Source organism: Saccopteryx leptura, chromosome 5 (genome assembly GCF_036850995.1).
Source record: "Saccopteryx leptura isolate mSacLep1 chromosome 5, mSacLep1_pri_phased_curated, whole genome shotgun sequence".
NCBI classification, from domain to species: domain Eukaryota; kingdom Metazoa; phylum Chordata; class Mammalia; order Chiroptera; family Emballonuridae; genus Saccopteryx; species Saccopteryx leptura.
Genome location: NC_089507.1, coordinates 10,781,219 through 10,808,374, shown reverse-complemented (window position 1 = coordinate 10,808,374; position 27,156 = coordinate 10,781,219). Strand labels below are relative to the sequence as shown.

At 50.9% G+C, this 27,156-nt stretch overlaps 1 protein-coding gene across 1 annotated transcript in view; it reads left to right on the top strand.

Annotated features, from left to right (window-relative positions):
* The window catches only part of FAM184B (family with sequence similarity 184 member B), a 73,950-nt gene extending 49,685 nt beyond the window's left edge, over positions 1-24,265 (top strand). Inside the window, exons 8-18 of the mRNA XM_066384692.1 lie at positions 3,490-3,596; positions 6,434-6,563; positions 7,712-7,924; positions 11,071-11,224; positions 14,214-14,380; positions 15,037-15,206; positions 17,197-17,343; positions 18,314-18,431; positions 20,537-20,641; positions 21,476-21,675; positions 23,197-24,265. Of these exons, the coding sequence (XP_066240789.1) occupies positions 3,490-3,596; positions 6,434-6,563; positions 7,712-7,924; positions 11,071-11,224; positions 14,214-14,380; positions 15,037-15,206; positions 17,197-17,343; positions 18,314-18,431; positions 20,537-20,641; positions 21,476-21,675; positions 23,197-23,290 (1,605 nt within the window). The 3' untranslated portion in view covers positions 23,291-24,265. The remainder of the gene's footprint in view (positions 1-3,489; positions 3,597-6,433; positions 6,564-7,711; positions 7,925-11,070; positions 11,225-14,213; positions 14,381-15,036; positions 15,207-17,196; positions 17,344-18,313; positions 18,432-20,536; positions 20,642-21,475; positions 21,676-23,196) is intronic.
* Positions 24,266-27,156: the final 2,891 nt, after the last annotated feature.

Here is a 27,156-nt window from a genome sequence, read left to right as displayed (position 1 = left end):
GGGGGGCTGGAGAAGCAGCGGAACTATTTATTTTTCTGTGCAAAATGTATACCCAGGCGACTCTAACCCTGCAGAGGGAGCGAGCCCTGAGCAGAACCCGAGGAAATGCCTGATGGGGAACCAAGAGTGTGAATGAGGGGCGGACTCCTCAGGATACACCGGAGTGGTTCAGGTTGGCCCTGGGGGGTCTCCCTGGGATGGACCCAAGCAGATAACCGGGAAAGGAGCTGCCGGAGGGTCTGTTCCACTCGGAACGCAGAGAAGGGTGCACAGCTGGATTAGGATTGGTGGGCTGGAAAGCCCTCTTTCAGCCAAGTCTTGATCTCCATGTTCCGGTCCACTCGTGAAATATTTACATGGCACCTCGCGCCTTTCGAATGATGTACTTTGATTCAAAATGCCAGGTCAGCGAGGTGTGGGAGAGAGAAGAGGAGGTTTTTGTTGTTTGCATGGCCTGTTGGTCCCCGCACTGGACCGTAAGTTTGTTGAAACCGAGAACTACGTTTCATTCGTCTTTATCCTCCCTGCGCCTCCCGCGCCTCCCGCGGCCGACGGGTAGCGCGTCCTTGTACAGAGACTGATGCCTGGCAGGACAACCGAACGGACAGGCTGAGAGGACCGTTTTGAGTTCTGGTAGATAAAGATCAGGTTAAGAAGTTTTTCAACAATTTTCCCTGGCTGGAGGATGATTTAGAAAAACACAGGTGGGGAGAGGGGTTCACCTCCTTCCTTGGGAAGGGCACCCCTGGCTCTGGTGTCCTGGGGGCTGGGGAACAAGTGACTAGAAGTGGGGTAACTGAGTGCACCGCCCTGCTGGTGTGGGAAGCAGCCTTCCTTCTCTGGTTGACTGCGAGTGTCAGCTGGGCAGATACTTCCCAGCAGCACGTTTGTAACAGCACGGTTTGAAATCACACCCAGTCAGGTCCGGGCTCTGGCAGCTGGCGAGCGCACCGACACGGCACAGCCAAGTGCCGGCGCGGTCCTGTGGAAGGACAGGGATGGGCTGCAGACGATGCAGGGGTCCAGTCCTCGTGCCACCCTCCGTGGCCACGTGACCCGAAACAAGCTGTCGAGCTTCTCAGATTCTCAGAGCCCCAGGCACCCAGGGGTTAACGTGTGGAGACAGACACACACAACGGGGCCGGGAGTCAGGGTGGCCGGCCAGGTGCACGGTCAGCTCTTTCAGCGTGTTCCATCCGCTCCTGTTCCTGGACTCCTGCCCAGGACGCCTTTAAATGTGGTCGATGAGCTGGCCCAGCAATTACATCCTGCACTTTCCCTTTCACGGTCCTCACCGTGGCTTCCAAGGAATGTCTTTGTCGTCTGTATAGTAACCATCAGGAGATCTGTCTGTCATTCATGCTCCTTTAAGCCCTTTCTCCCGATTTCTTTGATCGAGTTCACCAATAGTTTCATGTGTTTCTTCAAAAAGCCAGCTTTCGGATGTGTTGGTCAGATCTGGTTGTTTGGTTTTTTTTTTTTCTATGTCCTTAATTTTATCTTTCTTATCTAAGTAGAAGGACTTACTTTAGGTTAATTCTGTTATTCTAACTTCTTACATGTTTTTAAATATATCTTCAGCTGCTGTATTTCAGAGTTTCGACCTTTATCTTGTTGTTTTTTTTAAACCTGCTTTCTTGTTGCTTTCTCATTTTATTGCATTCTCATCGGATAATATGATCTGTAGAATGTAAACACTTTGAACTGTGTAAAGATTTGCTTTGTAGCCTGCTGTGAAATTGTTTTATTGTTATGTTTTTTTTAAAAAAAAACTGTTTCCTATGGGATAGAAGAAAGCATATATTCTCAGTTTGGTAGTGGAATTCTAGTTCTGTGATATAGTCCCTGTATGACCTTGAGCAAGTTACGTATCTGCCCCGCCTCCATTTCATCCCCTTCCAAATGGGACGCTAGTGCCCACCCCATAGAGCTGAGAACCCGGCACACCCTAAGTACCATATAATGTTAGTAGTGATTAGAAGTCTCTTGTTAGCTATTTCAGTTTAGCTTATTAGTCTTGTCCAAACCTTCTATATCCTAGCTCATTTTGTCTACCTGATGTATCAGCTTCTAAGAGGTATATGTTAAAACCTCCCTTTATAGTTATGAATTTGCCCATTGCTTCCTACAGTTCTGAACATTTTGCCATACGTTTTTAGGCTCTTCTGTTAGATGTGTACAGGTTCATTGTCAGAATGTTTTAACGAAGGATTTCTTCTACCAGAATAGAAATCCAGGCTGAACTTAACCAGTTCATGTGTATCGTGGTTTCTGGTACCATTTTGTTTTTGCCAACATATTTTGTGTCTTCTAGTTACCAAAATTTCTTTATAACCGTCCATCTTCCTTTTGAAACCTGAACCTACTGAACTTTAATCATTTATATATTTATATTATAGTAGTATGCTATTCTGATTTTGGGGGGTGGTTCCACATATAGTGTGTGATTTCTTCTGGATTATACCAAACATATATTTAAAATTGTGTGTCCCAAAGTTGTTTTTGCTTAGACTATGATGTTTGCTTCTGGGATTTATAGGAATCAGAGATTTCCAAGATACTTTTAATGCCCCAAATACTTAAAAGTAGGAGGCAAAGATGGGCCTTTCAGCCGCAGGCGCATGTGGAGGCTGTATCTGGTCAGTGGCATTGCTTCTGGGAGTACACAGCCGTGAGCCAGACTCTCTGGGCGCTGCAGCTAGGGGCGTGGACACCCCTGGAACAGAGAAGTCTGCTCCCGCCCTGTCTTACTGTAAGGTTTCCATGGGCAGTAGTAACTACCTTTGACAAGTAGAAAAATCATAATAAGAAAGTCTTCCTCGCCTGTATATACCTGTGCAAAGGGGAGAATGACATGAACAAATTCAATTCCTAGAAAACTCCAAACCTCAGTGTTAAATCCTAGCTTCCAGGTTTCCTTCCCACCATGCCCCCACTTCTCTCTGCAAGTGCCACGTGCTCTGATCTATGGGGTGAGATGTCACAGACTGCCACCTGAATGCGGGTACAACCACAATCCCAGTTGCTCCTCTTGACTGAGCAGGGACTGTTGTGGGCCCTTGTCTCTGGTCCACAGAGCAGCCCGTGAGGCAGGCCCACAAGGACCGCTCTGTATGGGTCATGCACGGAGTGTATCACGGGGTGGTTAAGCATTTAGGCCCCAGACTCAAATTGTCTGATTGCATATCCTGTTTCCAGTGCTCACTGATAGGGGGACCCTGCACAAGTGACTTACTCTCTGCACGCTTTGGTCTCGTCAACCTGGGAAATCCTGGTGGGCTGGGAAGCAGGGGGCGGGGACTGACGCGGCTCCGACGCCAGGCGCTCTGCTGGGTGCTGCGTTGGAACAGGCCTCGTTGCCCAAGCCGGCGAGCGGCGCCCCAGCCGCGGATTGTTGGGGCTCTTTCTCCTCAGCTCTCTGGGTTGCTAAGTCACAGCTTGGATCAGGCAACTGCACTTAGTCTCATCTTGCAACTGTTTTTGCCTTAGGAGCTGTGCTTGAAGCTGAGTGAGCCCCTTCCAACCCTGCCCGGAGGAGAAGAGTATCAGGATAAGTTAGCAGTGAAAGGAGGAACCCGCGGTGATGAGGAGGAAAGGTACTGGAGGGCGCGCAGACTTCCCAGGGCTCCAGTGACGAGGACTCAGACTTGGAAGGGCTCGTTCATTCATTTATTCATTCATTCTGCCCTCAAGTATTTATCGCTGCCCCTTGCATCGTGCCTAGGGACAGACAGACATGCCTTGTATAACTTCAGCGCAGCGAGGGCCGTACCTGAACTATCTTATGTAGAGTTGTCAGAGAGGCCATTTTATAGATGAAGAGCCTGAAACTAAAAAAAAAAATGAGTAAACCTGACCCAAACTCAGATACGGACTGGCCCAAACCTCTGCTCCCTGTTCTTCCAAGTGTTCTTTAACTAAGGGAGACAAGAGGGCTTTGTCACCAAGGGGCATCCCACATCTGAATCACCTATAATAGTCAGCTCTTGCTGCTGTAACAAGCATTCCCAAACTATCAGTGGCTTTCAGCTTATAGGTCATCTGCTTTGTTTCTTGGCTCCACCAAGCTGTGCTGGGCTTGGGTGAGTGGGGCTCCTGGCTGAGGGTCCGGTGTTATTGCCCACCCCACACCATGGGGAGAGTTCATCTGCTGCATGTGCCTGCTCACTCTGGGATGGAGGCAACGGGTTAGTCCTTGCAATGTGATAAATACTAATGGAACTTATTCAAGCAGAAAGGAAATCACACCAGGTTTATACTTAGATCTACAGGCGAAGATAATGAGCATCAGAAATGGCAAAGTAAATATAAGTAAATATACTGTTCATAAAAATTAGGGGATATTTCAAAATGAAATGAAGCAATAAAAAAAATGAAGCATTTTTTTAAAAAAATGAAGCATTTTTTTTTAAAAAATGATTTTTTTTTAATTAAACAAGAACATCAGAAAAGCAAATGACAGGTCAAAGAAAGTTGTTCGGTTATGCAAATGAGATGCAAAACCAACTTTTATTTCATTGACAAAAATGCACTATGCCAAAGGCCGAAATTACTGGAGTATCTGCACGTTCCCTGATCTTGAAAGTGCACATCCTGCAGTTTCCCAGCCCTTGCAATGCCCCTGCCACACGATTTGCCCAAATGCGAAGCGTGGAGAGCCACAGGACGCCTTGAAGCTGGTCAAACACAGACGGCAGTGGCGACGGCAGTGGCAACGGCAGTGGCAACGGCAGTGGCAACAGCACTTGGAACATCCCAAAGTGTGATTAGCAGACTGTGGCATTGCTTTTAAGAGACTGGCACAGTACAAAGAAGATGATGGCAGGGTCCCCCATCTGCCAGAACAGCAAGAGATGACTGATACTTGACCTCTTTGGCAAGAAGGAACAGGTGCAGCAATGCAACAGAGCTGTGGGGACAGTTTCTTGCTGCCACTAGATGATGGATATGCACCCAGACCATATGAAATCGGCTCCATCATGTCGGACTGCATTCCCAGAGACCAATAGCATGCATTCCGTTATCTGCTGAACACCGTAGAACCCGTAGAAGGTGGGCTGATGAGCATCATCATTGGACCCGTGATCAGTGATCAACTGTCCTCTTCTCTGATGAGTCATGGTTCAGTCTGCAGCCTGAAAATCATCGTGTTCTGATTTGGCATGAATGAGGTACACGAGAAAGTCCATGTTTCATGTGAGAAAGGGACTCCTTCGGTGTTGGTGGAATCATGGTGTGGGCTGGCATCAGCATTGGTGGTCATGGCAACCTCCACGTCATCAGAAACGGATCGCTGACTGCTGTCAGATACCAAGATGAGGTCCTGCACCCTATAGTGGTACCCTATGCTGGAGCATTTGCAAACAACTTTCTTTTCAGGGACGATAATGCAAGACCCCACTATGTGCATCTCGTCAACAGCATGCTTCAGGAGGCAGGAATCGAACGCATGGACTGGCCTTCACGTTCTCCAGACCTGAACCCCATTGAACATGCTTGGGAAGCACTGGGAAGACGTCTGGCAAACCGTCCAATGCCTCCCACAGCACTTCTTGAGCTGGAAGTTGCCCTGGAGCAAGAGTGGCAGAGGATCCCACAGGAACTGCTAGACAGCCTGATCCTGTCCAGGCCCCATTGCTGTCGGTGTGTTTGTCAGTCTTGGGTGACCATACACCCTACTGAACAGTCCATGTGTGGCTCTCTCGTCCAGTTTGACATGCTTCCGTTCACCCCACCAATATGTCACTTGCTACTCAATCACAATAATTGAGTTTGTATCTCCACCAGTTACATTTAAATTTCTCAGCTGGTTTAAAAATTCAGAATTGAGGACTGGAAGGTCTCTACCAGTGACATTTGTCAGCGTCTGCTCTAGAATGCAGAGATTACTGCAGCTTTAAACAAGCATCTCCTTCTTCCTGCTACATATGCAAAGGCCTATTTATCACACACACGCATGCACGCGTGCGTGCGCACGTGCACACGCGCACACACACACGTGTGTGCCTGAGCACAGCCAGTACATGTTATGAGCATGCTTTGGATAGCATAAAGGACTGGATTCAAGTAAAGCGTTCTTTTTGGGGTTTTTCATTTGCAGGGAGAGTTATGAAATTAGACTGTAGAGACCTCGTCTTCTGAAGCCCCCAAGGACCCTACATAAGTAACTTAGTCATCCTGACATCCCATCATCCTGTATTAAGCACCCACTGAAACAAGTATCAGGAGATTCCAGCGAATCCTGATTGAAGCATAGGGACAGTAACACTTAGAATTTGTATATCAGGTTGTTTTTTAAATCCAGAGTAGGTGTTTTTCACTCCACTAACTTCCAGGAAAGCTCCCTCAGCCTGAGCGGTTGAGACATTATCAGGGCGCTAGTGCCATGTCTAGACTGGGACCTGTTCTGACGTTGCCCTCCATCTCCTCAAAGGATCGAGGTGCCGCTCACGGAGGGAGGCGATGTGCAGTCCCCACTGGGCTCTGTGCCCAAGGAGAAGGGCCCGGAAGTCCAGCGTCTCCGGGAGGAGTGGCAGTGCCAGAAGGCCAGGCTGGAAGCCCAGGTAGGAGGGCAGCCGTGCTGGGGACATGCCCTCATGCTGAGCGGGACCCTGCCCCCTCCTCGTCCTTGTGGACAGCCTTGGACAAGCACGCAGGGCCTGGCTCGTATGCAGGCTGTGGAGGGCGTTCGGGGTCCTGGGCAAAGTGGGACTCTTAGTTCTATGTGTTCATTTCTGCAACACCGCGTGGCCCGTGAGCACCCACCACGGGGCGGGGACCCTCTTTGGTGCCTGCGGTCCATCCGCGAACAAACCAGAAATGAGTCCAGCTTCAAGGGCCCGTGTTCTCACAGAGGAGGCGGGTTCACACCGTAACAATTAGAAGGAACATTAAAGCCCATAATGCGGGGGTCCCCAAACTATGGCCCGCAGGCCACATGCGGCCCCCTGAGGCCATTTATCCAGCCCCCACTGCACTTCCGGAAGGGGCACCTCTTTCATTGGTGGTCAATGAAAGGAGCACATTGACCATCTCATTAGCCAAAAGCAGGCCCATAGTTCCCATTGAAATACTGGTCAGTTTCTTGATTTAAATTTACTTGTTTTTTATTTTAAATATTGTATTTGTTCCAGTTTTGTTTTTTTACTTTAAAATAAGATATGTGCAGTGTGCATAGGGATTTGTTCATAGTTTTTTTTATAGTCTGGCCCTCCAATGGTCTGAGGGACAGTGAACTGGCCCCCTGTGTAAAAAGTTTGGGGACCCCTGCCATAATGTATGAGAAGAGGCAAGGGCACAGGGAAAGGAAACGCCAGCAGCGGGACGGGGACTGGGAGGTTGTCTGGTGCCGAGGGAGTGGGTACAACACCAAATGGGCTCTTGGGGAAGCTTCAGTCAGAAGCAGATTGTGAGCAAGCACCGGAAAGAGGAGGGGGAGGCCACGTCGTTCCCGGAGGGCACGCTGCTGCCCTCTGCATTTCCTTCGGCTGGTTTGTGTCCTGGTCCTTCTGCTTTTGCTCAGCAAACGTGGCTCCAGCTGAGGAGCCCCCAAGAGGCCTGCGGTCCCCAGCTGGAGGTCCCCACCCCCTCCGAGTTCCCACAGGTGGAGAGAGGAGGCTCGGCTGGGTTGAACAGACATTCGGGAAGCTTGTACTTTTCAAGGCTGTCGGGCAGGGGCGGGGCTTAGCTGAGGGCCGCCCCCGGCGGGCAGGTGTCGCAGATGCAGCAGGCACTGCAGCAGTGCGCCAGCGGCTACAGGGACGACCTGCAGGAGCTGCAGCGGCTGACGGAGCACGAGCGGGAGACGCTGCAGCGCCAGCTCCAGGAGAGCCTGCAGCAGAACCAGGCCGGCAAAGCCCAGCTCGAGGCCGCCCACCAGCGGGCCCTGCGTGCGCTTGAGAAGGCCAAGAATCAAGAACTCAAGGTAAGGGTGCCCACGAGGAGGCCCCCTATTGACTGAGCACCGGCCATGCCGTTTACGGGTGCCGTTTGTACACCCTCTCCATCCCTACAGTAATCTTACTAGGTCACGATTGTCAAGAGCCCCTTTTCCGGGTGAGGAAAGGGGCTCAGGTTCAGGAGCTTGCTCAGGGTCACACAGCTGGTAAGTGGCGCAGCAAGGATTCGGACTTAGGTCTGCTGGGTTGCTTGTACTGCTTCTCTGACTTGCATGCAACCCTGAGAACATAACACTTTTCCCAACTGGGGCAATGTAGTGCCTGACACACACTGGGGGGTCAGGCTCAGCCCTGCTGCTAAAAGGGCGAGAACAGCCCAGAGTTGAACAAGACCAGCTCAGCAGAAAAGACCTTCCAAAAGGCTTCGGAAGCAGTGATGAGGGTCAGGCCCCCAGCAAGGAGGTTCGAGCACCGTTCTTCTATGGCCTTCTACCTTCTACTTTCCCAGAAGGCTTTCACTCCCGGCTTTCTCATGAGTTGAGGCTCCTGCTGTGACTGCCACCAATGACACACTGTCCTTCCCCTGTCATAGCAGTCATCATACTAATTACTTTGTGTGTGTGTGTGTGTTTGTGACAGAGACAGGGAAAGGGACAGACAGGCAGGAAAGGAGAGATGAGAAGCATCAGTTCTTCATTGTGGCTCCTTAGTCTCCTTAGCTGTTCATTGATTGCTTTCTCTTATGTGCCTTGACGGGGGGCTACAGCAGACCGAGTGACCCCTTGCTCAAGCCAGCGAGCAATCTTGGGCTCAAGTCAGCGACCTTGGGCTTCAAGCCAGCGACCATAGGGTCATGTCTATGATCCCACACTCAAGCCAGTGATCCCCATGTTCAAGCAAGATGAGCCTGCGCTCAAGCCAGCAACCTCAGGGATTTGAAACTGGGTCCTCCGCGTCCCAGTCCGATGCTCTATCCACTGTGCCACCACCTGGTCAGGCCATACTAATGACTTCTTTACATAACCAACTCAATCAAACTGGAAGGCCCCCGAGGCCAGGAAGTGTCTCTGTTCATCACTGAATGCTCTCCCAGCTCCCAGCAGCTGCTCAGTTAAGGGTCCCAGTGGTTTAGTTTATCCAGGCCGATACCTAACAAATGGGATTCCAGAAAGAGATCACAGAGGGGAGGATATTTTTCAAAGAAATTACAGAATGCTATTTTCAGACCTCAATGAGAAAGACCCTTCCCAAGGATCATCTTGAAATCTCAGAGCACCAGGGAAACAGAAGAAATTCTAAAAGCTCCCGGTAAGGAAAAATGACACCAGACACAAAGTACTTGAATCAGAACATCGTCAGATACCTCCACCGCCACAGGGGGAGCTGAAAGACAAGAATGCAATTCTGTGCCGTTCAATAAAAACGATTAATAAGTGTGAGAATTGAATAAAAGTGGTCAGCCAGGAAATTTGCCTTCTGTTACCAATTTACTGCCTCTTGGCTCCCAATGTGCCCTCCAGTGTCCACCCTGCAATAATGATCTGCATTCTTGAAGCATTTCTCCTTTGCGAAGAGCACAATGCTAAACTTGGTCCGTAGAGGGCGCTGGAGGCACCTTGCAGGAGGGAGGAGGCTTCTCTTCCTGGTTCCAGCAGCTGCAGTTTTGCTTTGTTTCTGGCTTCTGTTGCAGTGTTGTAAGTGTGTGTGGACGTCAGGTGATGTTCTGCCTCCGTGACCTCACAGTGACCTCAGAGTTCTGGCCCAGACCCAGTGATGACCTTCCTGTGGCCTCCCGATGTGGACACTACGGATTCCAGCCCTCACACCAGCAGCAGTGGTGCCCTAACTGGGATCCTGCTGCCTGTTCCGCGGGCGTTTGCTTGCTGCACCCCCCCAAGGCCAGTGCTGTCTGCAGCGACTCTGGCGGGCATGGGCGCCCCTGCTCTCTGAGCACCGGCCCTCCTGTGGCTCACCTGCACTGAGGAGGGTTGCTCCTTCTTCACCAGCAATGGGACCAGCTCTGGCTCAGGCAGCCCAGAGATGGGTGCAGCCGGTGAGCTGCCACCCATAGCTCCTCCAGCGAGGTCTTCCGTAAACCTTTGCTTCAACCTCTCCATTCCTGTTTCTCTGGCGACAGAAATGTCACCTGTTGGAGTTCTCGGAGTCTCACAGCAAGTGCACAAGGAGGAAATATTGGAGAGTTTGAAAAGCACAAGACTGTCCAATCTTATTAAATAAACTGACCACGGGATGACTGGGTGTCCCGGGGAGAGAAAGACCGGTTCCTCCCGTTTGCTGGGGATTGGCAAGGCTGGGCGCTGTTGCCTTCATTCAGCTGCCACAGGCTCAGGTTCGAGGATGGCTCTGCTGGCCCCCGAGAGGACCCTCATGCATTTGGTGGCATCCCGATTCCCACTGTCCCCAGGGGCTGCGTGAGGGAGTGGAAGAGGCTGGCGCCCTGGGCACTACAGCCCGTGGTTGCCACCTTGCCCCTGCCATTACCTGTCTCCAGCCAGCTCAGATCACTTCGCCTCTCTGAGCCCTCTCCTCCTGTGGAGGGCACGATGCTTCCCACGTCTTTTCTGTGTGACCTTGGAGAAGTGACTTTATCTCACCCAGCCTCGGCTTCCTCATTTCAAAAGTGGGGCTGTGTATTCACTGGAACCCTCTGTTGCCAAGAAAAGAAAGAGAGTCTATTAATATCCTACTGCTACTATTAACAAATGACCATAAACCTGGTGGCTTACCACCACTGTAAACTTATACTACGGTTCTGAAGGTTGGGAGTCCTAAATCAATGTGTCGGCAGGTCTGTTTTCCTGTGTTAAAATTTAAGCCATCTAGTCCATGCCTGTTTCTCTCCCCGTCGTCTTGTACTCTCTCCGTCCCACCTCGTAGTACCAGATTCCCAATGATTGCTCCGGCGTGGAACAGGGGCCACCCTCATCCAGTCAGCTGTGGACCAGGGTGAGGTTCACGTGGTACAAAGTGGCTGCTGTGGCCAGGACATCACAGTCATCCAGGCAGGGTGGGGAGCAGACTGATATGCCCTCCACCAGGGAGAGGCGAGCACTCAGCTGGGCCCCAGTGTGCAGGGGGAGCTTGGCAGAGGCGCCAGGCCTCCCCCTCTGCGCCCACCTTTGTGCCTCTTCCCTCCCTCTCTTTCCCCCAGGCCACAGAAGAGCTCCTGAGAAAGGAATCCAGCCACAGCCTCCAGATCCAGCGCCAGGCACACCGGCTGGAGCTCCAGGCCTTGGAGGAGAAGTTCCGCCAGGAGCTGCAGGGGGCGCAGGAGGGGACGCAGGCTCAGCAGGCCCTGCTGCTAGGTACACACAGGCCACGCCCCACTGGTCTGCGTGGGGAACCAGGGCAGCTCTCCTGGCTCTGCCACCAGCTAGCCGTGAGACCTGGGGCAGGTCACGCTCAGCTCCATCTTCCTTTTTTATAAAAAGGAGTTACAATTGCACCTACCTCATAGGGGTGTAATGTGGATTTAATGAGACATTAAATATAAAACACCTAGCTCATAACATGAGCCCAGTGGTTGTAGATAATATCATCCTTATCATCATTATTGAACATAAAGCATATCTCTGGGCCTTCATAAGAGTTTCATATGATTGCCTCAACCTCTCATTTCCATCCTGAAGATTTCTGCAAACCTGGGGGGCTGAGACCTCCAGGCACTGTGTTTGCCTGTCCCCTCATTCTCTCCAGCTCAGAACTCCCCTCCTCCTCAGTTTCCACATCGAAAACCAACCCCACGAAGTGACCGGAGGCAGTCAAGCGCTCCAGAGCCAAATGGCCGTGGTGGCTTGAAGCCCCGCTCCCACACTCGCTAGCTGTGTGACCTTGGGCAGGTGGTTTCGCTGCTCTGTGCCTCAGCTGCTCAGCTATGAAATGAGAGTAGTAACAGTGTCCACCTCACCGGGCAGTTCCAGATTGCCATGAGCGAGTCTGTGGTGCGTGAGCTCTGTAAACGTTCGCTGTTGTTACTGCCGGAGTCTGCGCCGCGTGGCCCACTCCGGGGGCCACTCTCCATCTTGCAGACCATCTTTCACCCTCATTTTATGCTTGACTCTCATCTTCCTTCTTACTCTTCGGAACGAGATCGATGCCTCTCCTTATTTCATGCCTATCAGTAAAGACCGTGTTGGCCTTATTAAATATTTTTTCAAACCCAGACAGGGCTCTCCTTAAGAGAATTATGGAGAAGAGCAGTTTCTTTACCTGCGTAAGTGACTCAGATATGTCTGCTGCTCGGCCGAGTTGTCATCAGAGCATGTGTCCTTCTGGAGGAAGTGGGGGAGCAGGAAGGAGGCCCCACAGACTGCCTGGTTAGCTGCTTCCCTGGAGTGGAGGTAGTCATGTTGGAAAAGCTGACGTTAGCAGAAGCTAAAGGAGACTCATAACAGAGGATAAAGCTCAGGTTGTGCCACATGTCTCAGGTGCAGGACTCCCCAAGTCTCGATCAGGCTGGACGCCCAGCAGCTGTTGGCACAGATGTTTGTGCCGCCCCTTCTCTGGTCCCTCCGATTGCGTAGCAGTCTGATCCGTTCCTGGACAGAAGAATCAGGAGAGACCCTGGGGACAGGCCGGGATTCTCAGCATCAGTCCCAGAAGGAAGGGGTTTTGTGGACTCTGTTATGATGATCGCAAATCATAGGCTTCCCAGGCTGGTGCTGGGTGGGTGGGAGCACCTCCCACAATGACAGGGTGATGTTACATATTCCTGGTCCCAGTGACGCCTACCTCACTGTCTGAGACACACCTGACCTGCATAGAGGTCAACGTGTGAGGGGTGAGAGGGTGAGTGTCCAGAAGATAGTTATACTGGGGTGGGGACCCAGACAGACTGGGTGGATGGGTGGACATGTTGGGGGGTGGACGGTTGGACAGGTGGACAGGTGGATGGGTAGATGAGTGGATGGGTTGTGGGAGCAACAGGGAGGGTACTGAATAAATACATTATAGTTCCTGCTTTCTAAAGGGTTTTATTGTAATTTTGTGATAAAGGATTTCAAAAAATGGAGTTGTGTCTGGATTTCTTTTTAAAGAAAAGAAGCTTTAGAAGTCACTTTATTAAAATTCTATTGGAGAGAAAAGACCAATTAAGTTTTTCAGCATAATGTCATCAGAATATATTAAGTGCTTATATTTGTTTAATTTACTGTGCCTTTGAGAGAAGCTTAGCAGGCATATAAAAATTTTTTCCAAATAACACAGTTTCACAATATCATTGATTTTCACTCTAAACATCATTTGTTTATTTTACAAATATATGTTGAGCATTTGCTAAGTACTGAGGCCCCTACTGGGTGCTTATCTTTGGGCTTAGGGAATTACTGGAACAATATTTCAAAAGTTATTTGCAATAACTAAAACGTCTCAAAAGTCTGTAACAGAAAAGTACTAAATCTGCTAGTCCTTAAAAATTACCTTCTTGTTTCAAAAAAATAAACACCTCAAAAATAAAATAAAAGTAAACACCTCACTGAATAATATGTACTCTATCAGAAAATATTCCTTTGGAACTGATTGTTTTCTTTGCCTTTCAATCATGCCAGAGCACTACTAGAAATGACCCACCATCCTCAGAGGAGAAACCAGTTCCTGGCCGTACTGTTCTTTGAGTTAAGGAGAACTTGTGTATTTCTCCCGGGGGGTTCCGGTTTTAATCCTGATTCTGTTGGGAGGACACGCCACCGCCTGCCCTCACAGTCGAGCCAGGACCTCACACTCATAAGGGGAAGAACCTGTGAATGTTTTGTCTCCCTTAAGAATTGTCATAAACGTCAAGTTTTCCGACTTGAGACCCACAGCCCCAGAAGAGGTCCCTGGTCATTTGATAATTCCCTGTCCTTTGCTTGGTGTTTGGACGTAGCACTGAGACCCAGTGCAGCCTCAGGGTTCAGCTCTGGGTTAGCCACCAGGGTCAGCCACCTAACACTCCAGCTTTCCTAACCACCAGGCAGTGGCTAAGAGTGGTTCAGAGCAAAGAAGAGCCCCTGGAAATGTTGGATCCTGACTCCACAACTTACTAGCTGTGTGGCTCTGAGCCACTTACTCAACCTCTCCGAGGCTCGGGTTCCACTTCATAAAATAAGGAAGACTAATACTCGATAGAATGGTTGGAGAGCTTCGGTGGACCATTTCCAGGGTTTAACACAGTTAGTGAAATATACACGGAGCTCTTGTTACTGTTATCTTACAGTACGTTTGGAGAACTTGACCCAAAGCCTCTGGCAGCTCCCACCCCAGGGCCGACTTCAGCCTGCACGGTGCACCTGACCTTTGCCGCCCTTCCCTCTGCAGAGTCGGTCAAGCAGGAGCTGTGGGAGCAGCAGGCCGCCTGCGCTCAGCACCAGAAGGACCTGGCCGCGCTGCAGGCCGAGCTGAGCGCTCTGGGCAGCTCCGACAGGCAGCAGGCCGTCGCCCAGTGTGCCGGGGACAGCGAGGACCAAGGCGCCAACACCACAGAGGTCAGCGCCCCTGGCCCGCCCACGCCACCCGACCCCCACCCCCAGGGAGCAGGCAGAGGCCTCCGCGCAGCAATCTCTCCAAAGGACAGGTCCTGGGCCCTTGACCCCTTGTCCGAAATGCGGAAGACTGTTCCTTCTGCTAGGGGATGCGTGGCGAGCCGCCGGACTCCCCTCTTCATAAAGCAAGACAGAGGCTTGTTTTTATGCAGACACAACAGCATCTCAGGCTGTTGGTCCAGACGGGGCTTAGAGACAGCCAGGCGGGGTCACTGCCTCAGGTCAGCAGGAGAATGTCTCTGAGCCCCTCTTCCTGTCTAGACCTCCCTGTTCCCATAAGGGGGAGCCGCCTTGCCACCCCAGCCCGATGCCCACTCCCCATGAACGTACTGGTCAGACTTGTCCCATTGCCCCCGTCCTGTCACATGTCACATCCTTACTTCCTACCTAGCTGGTAGCCACCGGTGTAGCGCGGTGACCTGCTCACAGCCCGGACTCTCTTCCCAGCCACTGCCCTGCCTAAGGTTTCATCTGAAGCGGCCTCCTCGGCCTCCTACTGCGCCTGAGGCTCGAGGCTGGGCGGAGCACCCCTGGGGCCCTCTGAGCCAGTCCGCCTTTGCGCGTCCTGAACACATCTCTCCTGGCTGCCTTCTCCCCAGGACCGGGGCGGCCCGGGCCCGGCCGGCTCCCCAGAGGGCACCGCTGAGCAGACCCCCAGCGAGGGCTGCCTCCTCGGGGAGAACTCTCAGCTCAAGGACACCGTGCGGCAGCTGCGGGCGGAGGTGGAACAGCACCAGCAGGAGGCGCTGCAGCTCCGCGACCAGCACAGGTCGGTCTGCGGGTCCCAGAGCTCCCCTCGCCCCCTTCCCTCCTTTCACTGCCGCTTGGAGAGCCTCGCAGACCTAAAATTGGGCTACCCTTTGGCACCTTCCCGAAGAAGAGACTCCCTAATCCGCTAGCACTTCACTGATGTTACTCCCTGGGCGCATGAAAAGAATCCAGGAATTCTAGGTCAAAACTGCAGAGGATTATCCCTGAAATAGAGGCGGGACCCCAATTTCTCTACAAGTCAGGGAATTTATGGGAGCAGGACTAACGGTACCAGAAGGATCCTGGAAACCAGCCTTAGGGAGACAGTGCTGTGTGCCCCCAACCAGCTGCATGAGCTGGGGCGAGTCCGCTAACCTCTCCAAGACCGTGCCCTCTGTAGAATGGAGATGACAGCGCCACCTCTCACGGCTGCTGGGGACGCAGGGTCCGCCTCCACGTCCCTGGCGGGGTGGGGGTGTGTGGGGGGGTCATGCCTGGGGAAAACTGTGGCGCTGCTGTTCCCTAACGCCGGCCGATAGCTCGTTATCAGCCCTGCACTCACGGCCTTTCCTCCACTTCTTGGAAAGTTCATAACTTGGAAATTTTTTTCAATAATAGATACAAGACTTTTCAGGTTATCCGTTTCTTCTTCTTTTTTTTTTTTTCAGAGACAAAGAGAGAGTCAGAGAGAGGGATAGACAGGGACAGACAGACAGGAACAGAGAGATGAGAAGCATCAATCATTAGTTTTTCGTTGCGCACTGCAACACCTTAGTTGTTCATTGATTACTTTCTCATATGTGCCTTGACCAGGGGCCTTCAGCAGACCGAGTAACCCCTTGCTTGAGCCAGCGACTTTGGGTCCAAGCTGGTGAGCTTTTGCTCAAACCAGATGAGCCGGTGCTCAAGCTGGCGACCTCGGGGTCTCGAACCTGGGTCCTTCCCAGTCCGACGCTCTATCCACTGCGCCACCGCCTGGTCAGGCTATCCGTTTCTTCTTGAGTGAGCTTTGGTAGTTTATATCTTCTTCCGAGGACTTTGTCCATTTTATCTCGGCTGTTCAAGTGAAAGGCTCATCGAAGAAGCAGTGATGAGCCCACCTGGCCAAGGTTGAACACCTTAACTTCAGTTAGGGACTCACCATGGGACACTGGAATAAGGAAGGTAGGAGCAGGGTAGGGGCTCCTAACCATTGGGGGTTACAGCCCCCTCCAGTTCAGTAAAGCAATGGTCCTTCTCCTGGGAGAAGGATATAATCATACAATAACACGCAGGTTCTTTCGGAGGACAGCACCGCCCCCACCCCGGGGAGGCTTGTCTGAGCACCCCTTAGGGCCCCGCACTGAGGTTAAGAAAAATGAGAGCTGGTGGTTGAACCCGGACTTTGAGCTACAGACTGATCTGGACATGTGTGAACGTGATCATTCTTGCGAGAACCCTATAAGGTGGCCACTGTTGTCACCTCTGGTCACAGATGAAGAAACGGAGCAGGGCATACCTTGCCCAAGGTCACACAGCTGGGCAGTGGAGGCGGCAGCCTGGCTCCACGCTGCTCCCCTAATCCCACCCCTCCCTGCGTTCCCCCTGGACTGGCGATCTCCCCGGTCTCAGAGCCCCAACTCTCCGTAGTTCTGATGCAGGATCTCCGCCTCAGGGTCTCCCTGCCTGCCTCACGTGAGGGGAGGGCTTCCGAGGGACTCCCTCCAGAACTGTGTCTGTCCCTCCCCCTGGCCCCCTGCCGGCTGCTCTTCCTGGAGTGAAGAGGGTTCTCCTTCGTGGGACGCTGGGGTGGGAGGTGCTGAGAAGGGGCTCCACAGCGGGGCTTCTCCTGAACCCCACAACTCAGACACCGCACGCCTCCTTCCCACGGTCTGCTGACCTCAGATTCCGAACCTCCCCCACCCATTGTCTCCAAACCTGGCCGCCCAGCAGAGCGGGGGAGAAAAGCCCGGTGCCCCCAGGGGGTCCCCAGAGCCCGGGCCAGCCCCTCTGTGCTTGCCCCGCCGCAGGCAGCTGGAGGAGGCCCAGCAGGCCCAGCAGGCCCGGGAGGTGGAGAAGCTGCGGCAGGAACACCGCAAGGAGATGCAGGCCGTGGTGGCCGACTTCAGCAGCGCGCAGGCCCGGCTGCAGGCCCGGCTGGCTGCCCTGGAAACCGAGTAAGTGAGGCCACGGCCCCACGCTAGCCGGGACGAGGAGGTGTGCCATGTTGTGAGGGTGACCAACTTACCCCAGTGTCCCCGGAGCCCCCCAGATTTAAACTAGAAATCCTGAATTCCGGGAAGCACCTCAGCCCGGGACGAACTGGGATGGTTAGTCACCTGTCACGTTATGACACTGTAGTCCCCTTTCGTGCAGGGCCCTAGGAATCGGTGAGGACTAAGACAGCCTCGTGGGCTTGGCTTGACCCTCACACCGGGAGAGAATCAGAAGGCTCAAGGCCACCTTTTTTATTAGCCTTGACCCTCTTCTAACACGTCCTCTCATTTAATCTTCACAGCTGTCCTTCAAGGTGGCAATTGTTATTCCTATGGGCAGATGACAAAACCGAGGGTCCCTCGTGCATGTGTGCGTGCACTCATCTATTCACTCAACAAATATCTATTAAGGGCTTACTGTTTTAGGCTCTGGGTTACCACAGAAAACAAAACAAAGACGGTGCTCTCATAAAACTCACAAATTTTACCGCGTTTCCCTATGTGTCAGACGCACCGTAAATTTGGGGCCACGTTGGCCAGCAGATGGCGCGAGAGCCACGTCGGCAGTCGCAGGGCCTGTGGGCGTTGTCAGGGCCGGGCACGTTCCTGCGGAGGATTCTTCTCCCAAACATCCCTGGGTCTTGAAGGCCCACTGAGGGCAGCCCCTGTGTGCACACACGGACCGTCGGTTCCTGGGCCTGCAGCCTCGGGGGAACTGACAAAGGTCACATTGGGAGTTGGGGCCTTAGGCTCCACCCCGAGTTCTGCAGCCAGTTCACTGGGTGGCCCTGAGCAAGCTCCCCGGCCTCAGTTTCCCCTTTTGTGATCAGAGGGAGTGGCTGGCCAGGCTGACCACCCAATGGTGTCCCTACCACGTCATCACCTCGTCTCCCTGCTTGTGGTTGAGTAATTGCATGTCTGCTTAAAACAGACTGAAGGATGGCGGAGAGAAGCCGGGGAAGGGGGCGTCCAGGCCGGAGGACGTCCAGCTCATAGGCCGCCTGCAGGCTTTGCTGAAGGAGCGAGAGGAGATCATCAAGCAGCTCACGGTGAGGCTGCCAGGGCCGCCAGCGGGCCCTGAGTGGGCGCGGAGTTCCGGGACAGGGGGTTGGGGGGGGGGGCAGAGGACTTGACACCTGGCGTTTCACTAGGTACTTCAGCTTTTGTTTTTGTTTTTGTTTTGTATTTTTCTGAAGTTGGAAACAGGGAGGCAGTCAAACAGACTCCCGCATGTGCCCGACCAGGATCCACCCGGCATGCCCACCAGGGGGCGATGCTCTGCCCATCTGGGGTGTCGCTCTATTGCAACCAGAGCCATTCTAGCGCCTGAGGCAGAGGCCACAGAGCCATCCTCAGCGCCCGGGCCAACTTTGCTCCAATGGAGCCTTGGCTGCTGGAGGGGAAGAGAGAGACAGAGAGGAAGGAAAGGGGGAGGGATGGAGAAGCAGATGGGCACTTCTCCTGTGTGCCTTGGCCGGGAATCAAACCCGGGATTCCTGCACGCCAGGCCGACGCTCTACCACTGAGCCAACTGGTCAGGGCCAGCTTTTAATCCTGATGACTATAAAGCCCCCTTACAAGAGATCCCTGTTAGTTTTTTGTATTGTATAAAATAACAATACATACTCACTAAAAATAAATAAATAACACAGGAAAATAGAAGGCAAAATTGTCACTCTACTCCCAGCCCCACAACATGCCCACTCCTGACACTAGCTTGTTTGCTTGTCTGCTTGCTTGCTTGTTTGTTCTAGCCAGCAGAATCTGGGAAGCTCCTGGGTGACTTGCTTTCTGTGTAAACTGTAGTGGATTCAAGCAAGCCAGCTACTCTTTATTGTTCTTCCTTCTGTGAAAACGACCGGCTGTTTTCCAGTTTGCACAGCCCCCCCACCCAGACCCCTTAAACAGAAAAGTTTTCTTCGACCCCTCTGATTCTGTCTGGCGTCCCCCCCCCCCCCAGGCTGATGGCTGTCTCTTTGAAATGCCCCCCTCGGTCCTCCGCTGCCCATTCCCTCAGTCTACCCCCTCACACTGGCGTCGCCTTCTGCTTTGGCCATTGCTTTAGGCTCTAGCCTTGCCATTTCAACTGTGGACGAAAGTGCCTTATATCCCCCACATTGGACAGTACCCAGTGTGTTACAATCAGCCCTGGGGACCGGGGCGACGGGCTCACTCCTGTCAGTGTGGTTCGTGGGGGGAGAGCTAGTTAGCCACATCAGAAGTCCAGGCGCTTCCCACCGTCTGCCTCCACAACCTCGGTCCAAGCCCCAGTGCTCCTCACATGCACATTGGGGGCTCCATGGGTCTCCCCCTCGCTTGAGCCTCACACCACTATGCTGACCTCACAGTAACCAGAAGGACCTTATGAAAATGGACGTCGGATCCCAGCGTGGCTCCGTTCAGCACCTCCCGTGGCTTCCCTAGCTCTTTCAGAGCCATATCCACGGCCTTAACAGTGGCTTAGCGAGCCTGACGTCCTCCCACAAACACACACCCACACCTCTCTCATGTCTCGGTTCACTCCCATCCCTGCCCTGCCCCCTGCTGGCCAGCCACGCTCTCTCACATCAATACCCTAATGAGACAGCCAGGAAAACTTGACCACCAACTGAAAATTATGTGATACTAATAAGGAATCCTCCTTTGCTAAGGGTGACAAAGGTATTGTAGTTTTATTTTTAAAGAATTCTTATCTCTTAGAGATACATATTGATATTTTTACAGGTGAAATTGTACAATGACTGGGATTTGCTTTAAAAACAATCCAGAATGAAAGAAAAAAGTGGAGGGTGGCACACAAGGACAAGACCGGCCATGTAGTGATTGTACCTGGGGGTCTTCTTTCTTTGCCTCAATTATTAACTTTTTGCATCATAATTATTAACTTTCTGCAACAGACTCTTCTCAGATGCGCAGAGTCGGGGGTCTCTAACTTCCCTAAGGCATTCCAGATAAGCTTGCCCTTTGCTTTACAGGAGCGTTTGGGGACACAAAAGCCCCAGGAGTAAAAGCCGCTTCCTCAAAGCTTCCATGCAAAGCATTGACCACCACTGGCTGCCCCTCCCTCCCCTGGACTTGCTTTCTCTTGGTGCTCCGTCCTCACACAATGCCATGTGGTTAGGCGCATTTACAGTCTGTTGTGTTGTTTTCCCAGGAGGAGAGGAGGTTTCACTACGCAGCGTTCCCCAGCACCATGTCCCACCGGAATCGGTCCTTCTCTTTCCATCCTCACCCAGGGTATCTGACCCCTTCCATGAAGGTAAATGGGTCCTTCTGGTTTCAGTGCATGGCATAATTCTGCTGGTTGCATTTTTCCTAAGGTAACTGCAGCGTATTTATCAATGGCGGGGATACATTCAAAAGAATACTCGTAGGAAATGAGACCCACAGGAAATAGTCCGAACAATTAAACAGTGTTTAGATCTGGCTAGGAGGATGATGTGTATTTTTTTTGTGTGGGGTTTTGTTTTTTTTTATATTTTCCAAATTTCCTATAAGTCAATGTGTCACTATTAACAGTGGCTATACTAATAATTGGTGGTAGGAAGAAGAGAGAGAAGAGCAGGAATCTGTCACTTCTTAACATTTTTTTCTACACGTATATTTGGAATTTGTTACAATGAGAAGATTCACATCCGGCTTCTGTCTGCTATCACAAATCCTAACAGCATTAAAAAATATTAGTATTTTTTGCAGCTCAAAAAACAATATACATAACCTAAGCTGAGCTGATGTGAGATTCTTTATAATTTTGTATGTTTCACTTCAGCAATATTCATGCGTTTGAGGACGAGATAGGCCCAGCCCCTGCTGTGGGTGTTATGTGGCCTTTTAAAATCTAAAAAGAGAATTTGAATTGCAAACCACATCTGTCCCCAGAAATTTTAGATAAAAGATTGTGAGCATGTGTGTGTGTGTGTGTTTTTTAACACAAAATAGATTAGAGGAAAACATGCTTTAAAAATAATGTGGAAGTACATAAATAAAATGTTGCCTCCTCACTCCTACGGTTTGGGTTGGGTAGGTCTTATTTCCTTTTACAGTAGTGCCTCTTTTGGGTGACTCTAAGAGGCCTTTCCTTGAACACAAACAGAAAAAGAAGATGGAGGAAGTGCCCAACCGAGTGGTTAGCGTGCCAAACCTCGCCTCCTACGCGAAGAACTTCCTGAGTGGTGATCTGAGCTCCAGGATCAACGCCCCCCCACTAACGAAGTCACCCAGCCTGGACCCAAGCCCCAGTGGGGGCCGGCCTTACAAACCCGCCCCGTCTCCAGATGCGAAAACTGTCACAAGGTGGGGCAGAAGCTGGGATTGCACTGTCCCATAGTGGGAGGAGAATGGGCATTGCGTTCAGGCACCTGGTAAGGGCCGGGCATTTGGGCAGACATAGAGAGTAGCGGATCAAGCCCCGCCTGGGGAAAATGCCGGTCCAGCCAACGGGTAGATTGTGTAAGAGCACAGAACTATGCCCCTCTTTAGAAGAGGGTCTACTCCTGGTACCAAATTCCAGAAAGCCTTTTCTTTTTCTCATGGATGGTGACGAGTGACCTCGAATCCCTTAGCTGACAACTTCAGTGTGACTTACACTGGAAGATGGACTCTCACCATCGGGCCTTGAGGTCTGGGTTCAGGTTCTGTTCCTCCTCATTTTTAGCTGTGTGGCCTTGGGCAGGTTACTTGACCTCCCTGGGTCTCCATTCCCTCACCTCTGAAGTGAAGATAATACAGCGCCTACTTCATCAGACTGCCGTGACAGGCTAAAGGAATGAATCCATAGAATATTCTTAGCGCAGAACCCGCCACCGAAGCATTCAGTATATTTCCAGTTATTATGAAGGTTATTTCTCAAGCTTTACTGCATCATCTTGGAATTCTAAGGCCTGTTACTCTGTGGGTTTGGTTGACCATGCATGGCGATCTCGGATACCATCTCCTTATTCCGCCAGACAGCTTTGCAGCATGCTTCTGTTGCAGAAAGTGCTTTTTCCTTTAGTTGGTGCTCCCTCCTATCCAGCCCTCCATTCAGAGGCAAAAGTTTAAATTCTAGGCTTTGAAGGTTGCACTTCAGCAAGGGCCACTGGTAAAAAGTTCCTTTTCGTAAGGCCCCGCCTACCTGTGGCTGTTTGGACCAAGGGGATGGCTGCGCTGCAAGGACCCGCCCCCCTCCTGCGGTCAGTCATTGAACGAGTCCAGCCCTTTGTTTCACAGCTAAGAAGTCTGAGGACTGCCCCACCCACTCCGGGCACAGACCTGGCTAAATGCTAGAGCCCCTCACGGGTTCATCTCCTAACTATACCTCTGCTTAAGGCCGTGTTCCCATTGTTTTATGTGAAACTCCAAAATTGCAGGCAGAGGCCGGTCAGCCAGGTGTGCACCACACCTTCTCACTTACTGCTTCCCCTTTGCAGTTTATTAGGCTGATTTTGCAGCCTCATTGTGATGCTAGAACACAGTAGACAACTTTCTTTAAAAAAGCCATAAATAGTAATGTTGTGTTGATCAACAATTTCTTTCTTTTACTTTTTTTTATGGGGTTTATATATTGTTTAATTTGTGCCTCAAATAACTATTACAGATACACCTCATTGTCTTGTCAACAGTGGAGAACCTTCTGTTTTCAAAACAGGAATCAGACACTGCCTCACCCCCCCCCCCCATTCTTCATAACTGGTTTCTAGACACTAATGTGGGCCAGTCATGCTCCAGTGTCTTTTGAAGAATAAAGTGCTCCCTGAAAAGATGGTGGGGTATTACGTTGTTTATTGAGCAATTTTCAAAACCATCTAAACCTTTTGTCTGTTTGTTTGTCTTTAGGACACAAGACGGTGAGACAACTCAACCCAAAGAAGCCCAGCAGAAGCAGAGCTCTGCCCACCAGGAGTGGTTCACAAAGTATTTTTCTTTCTGAATTGGTCCTTGGGATCTATCACAAAGAAAACATTTGAAAAACATTTCTTTTAAAACATTTGATTGAGGATATCAACTAAAAAACCAACCAACCAAATAACTTGCTTTGTAATATCATTTGCATACAGTAGCCGAAACAGATGTTGGCACTGACATTTTCTACTGTTTCGTTGTGATACCAGTTCATTAAAAAATTCATGACATTAGGATAAACCACTGTTATCAGAAAGCATCGTGGGAAAACGTTATTAATGTTACCTACCCATTGTATTTCCAGTGTCCACATGATTGCAGTCCACTTTGTGGCTTCCAAGGTCCACTTTTAAAGTGATTTCATTTTTCCATAGGATGCAAGTCAAATCCACTCGAAAAGTGTTTCTATGTAAGTGATGTCATTCAAAATGCACATCTAACCTCAATAAGAAGAGGAATAAAACCAAGTTCCGAATAATCCAGGAAAGACAGTTAAAAAACAAAACAAGCAAATCAAAACTACTAGGAACGAAGAGTCACAGACCTTGACATGCTGGGATTAAGTGTTTCGATTTCCTAATCCGGGACACGGAGCAGATAACAGAGGGGATAACACCTACCTCAAACAGGGGCTCTCTGGGGATTAAGCAAAACAACAGGGTCCCGATTCCACTCATGCCCTGGACGGGAGCGCCGCCAGGGATTTTCTGTGAATAGCTGAGCCCCATCACACATCTGGTTCAATGGCTGCACTGTCAACTCGGTCCTTTGTGAAGGTTTCCGGTTTATCTGTTCTTTCAAGTCGAAGATCTACGGAACCTCTGTCTTTGGGTTTGGGCCATTTGCCCCGCGGCACGCTGCTTCCCCATTGCATGGATGCTCTGTAGATGAGAGGGAACAGGGTGTGGCCATTCACGGTGCTGACCTCACTGTCAGGCCACTTTGCACTGTCTGACCCTCTGAAGGAGCAGTGCGAACTGACGGGACTCAATACATCTTTTAATGGGCAAAAAAAAAAAAAAAAAAATGTTCTCAATCCTTTGGTGCTGGCCCAGAAGTGGCCCGTAAACAGTCGTTAATTCTATGCACTGTCAAATCTTTGCTCTTTGAATAAAACTTTAAACAACTGGGCAATAAAAACGGGTGTGACTTGTATTGATTTGCCAAGGAAAGGATGAAATTAGATGAAGACTGAACTTGGAAATAGGAAGTTCACATTGAACTCCATCACACAGACTGTCTCCACTTATAAAAAGTGGCTGCTTAAACGTTTCTGTCATTTTAAGAGAAATGGAATTACAACTCAAAACTCACAATTCAAAGGGAAATTTACTATCTGATCAAAACACGCGGCCCCAATGATTCTGTAAATACAGATAATTATTACCATATATGTGACACACTGTATTATTTTCCATTATCAAGTATATTTTAGTTGTTTTATTTCCTGCTTAGAGTGAGCATTGTAGGGTTTATATCTGTGTTTTGTGTTTTAAAGACTGCACACAGGTACTTTTGTTTTATTTTTAAAAAACTTTTATTTATTGATTTTAGAGAAGAAGGGAGGAGGAGACAGAGAGAGAAACATTGATTTGTTGTTCCTCTTATCTATGCATTCATTGGTGTATTCTTGTGCGTGTCCTGACTGGGGCTCAAACCCGCAACCTCGGCCTATCGGCATGATACTCTAACTGAGCTATCTGGCCAGGACCTACTTTTGTTTGTTGAAACTTCTTGCCACCCCCCTGCAAGTCCTGACGACTAGCAAAGCAGGCTTCACTTTATTCTGCTGGCCTGTGACTCGGCGTCACACCTGCTGCGGGAACAGAATTGTTCTCATTGAGACTGCATCTCTTTTGGCTCCTTTCCTGGTGCAGATGAGTGAAAGATCTTGTTAAACTTCTAGATTCCACCCAATCATTACCTATTTGTTAACTGAGTCTTTGCATGCTTCTGGTTTTTTCTCTTTAGGACATATCTCTTGAGCGTTGACGTAAAGCATCAAAGGATACACACTTAAGCCTTTTTATCTGATATGAAGAAATTAACCAACCCGAAGGTTTGTTGCAATTTACACCTTGACCAGGTACCGAATGACATTCTCTCTCTCCCTCTCTCCCTCTCTCTCCCCTAGGTAACATTAAGAACCTCAGTTTAACAAAACCACCTTCTTGTTTTCTTTTGCCTCACCTGTGCCATCGGCCTCTCAGAGCAGAGTGGGCTGGAGATGCTGGGGCTGGTTTGGAGGGAACAGCGGAGGCGAAGAGAAATGAATGGTTCAGGACTGAGTTGGGAGGGAAACACCAGGATTTGATGATAAAATCCCTGGGTTATATTGTGGCAGGAGGAGGAAGCGTTCACAGATCCTTGGAGCAAAAGTGGAAGGAAATATTGCTGCAAACTTTTTTAACTGGAGTAGAAAAGAATTCACCCAGTGGATAGCTGCCTACCGTGTCCCCGAGCCCTTAGGAACGGCTCTGGCGTGGATACGGCTTCCAGGACAGCAGTTGGGAGTGTGGCTGCTGGTCTGTGCTGTCTCTAGGACTCAGCTGGTTCTGCAGTTGACATGGAATCATGCAGGGGCTGCCTTCCCCGCACAGATTAGATTCCCAAAGGGCAGCGCTGATTCGTCCCCGTCGCCCCCAGGTTGCAGTACCAGTTTTGATCTATTATCTCCTATTATTAGCTCCTCAGCAGTCCACCCTCCCCTGGCAGGAGGTAACCAAAGGCACCCCGGCACAGAGTGGCTTTGGACTATTTAATCAGTTAGTTAGGATCTCTCTCCCGGAAGTCAGGACAGCGTAGTGATAATCAGCCAACTCCACTGTTTTCGTTCGCAGTCTTTGCCCTTCCCTTCCAGAGGGGGGAGCCCTGGCTCTGACAGTCTTCCCTGAGCACTGCTGGTGGCATCCTCCGTGGCTGGGCCTCCCCTTGTGCTGGGGACTGTCTGTACTTCACATACCGCTCAGACTGGGTCCTCCTTGCCAGCCGGACTGGGAGTGAGCCCGTGCCCAATCCTCATCCGACTGTCAGCCACATCGGTCGGGGGTGCTGGAGACACACCCTGAGACAGACTTAGCGGTGCAAGTCATCATTTGGGGTATCAATGCCGCCCAGCCGAAGACCACCCGAAACACACTGTAGTTGAAGAAGTTGGGTTTATTGTTGCATAGACGGAAAAGGCTCATCATGGTGGGCTTCTCGGAAAGGTGTTAGAACCTAGTTTGAGATTCTGGCACTGGGTGATTTCACTAGTCTCAGGAAGCAGGGATTCACTTGAGATTGGACGCTGTCCGAAAGTGGGGGCAGTTCTATGACTGGGTGCCTTAAATCTTATCTACAGGGACAGCAGGCTAGGGTGAGGATAAAGATGTAAGTGGTTAAAAAAAAAAGTGGCAACTCATTTTGGCCCGGGGGACGTTTGGTATTTCGGGGATGACACAGTGACCTTGCTTTTTGCTGTTGAGACAAAACTGTGACCATTATCATGTTCCCATGGTCTCAGAGCAGGTTTGTGTGAGGTTGGTGTTCGGAGACTACTCACGTCCAAGAAGAGAGTAGCGTGGCCCAACAGTGCTGGGTCTGCGTCCGAATGTCAGGACAGCTTCCCCGCCCCCTGACCCCCTCTCAGGGGAAACACCTGTGTCAGAACCCGGGAGGAAGCAGAGGCAGGAAGAGCCCTGGGCCCAGGACGCAGGGTTGATGATCGAGAAAGGGGAGCCGAGGAGGACACAGGAGGAAGGACGGTTCTGAGGAAGCCGTGGCCAGGCTGACGGAGTGCCAGGGCGGAGACTGCCCACACGGGGTCTGTGTCCGCAGAACAGGCTGGCTTCTGCCACACAGTGTGCGGCCATGACAGGAAGAGCCCGGCGCTCACTGGACCGCCACAGGAGG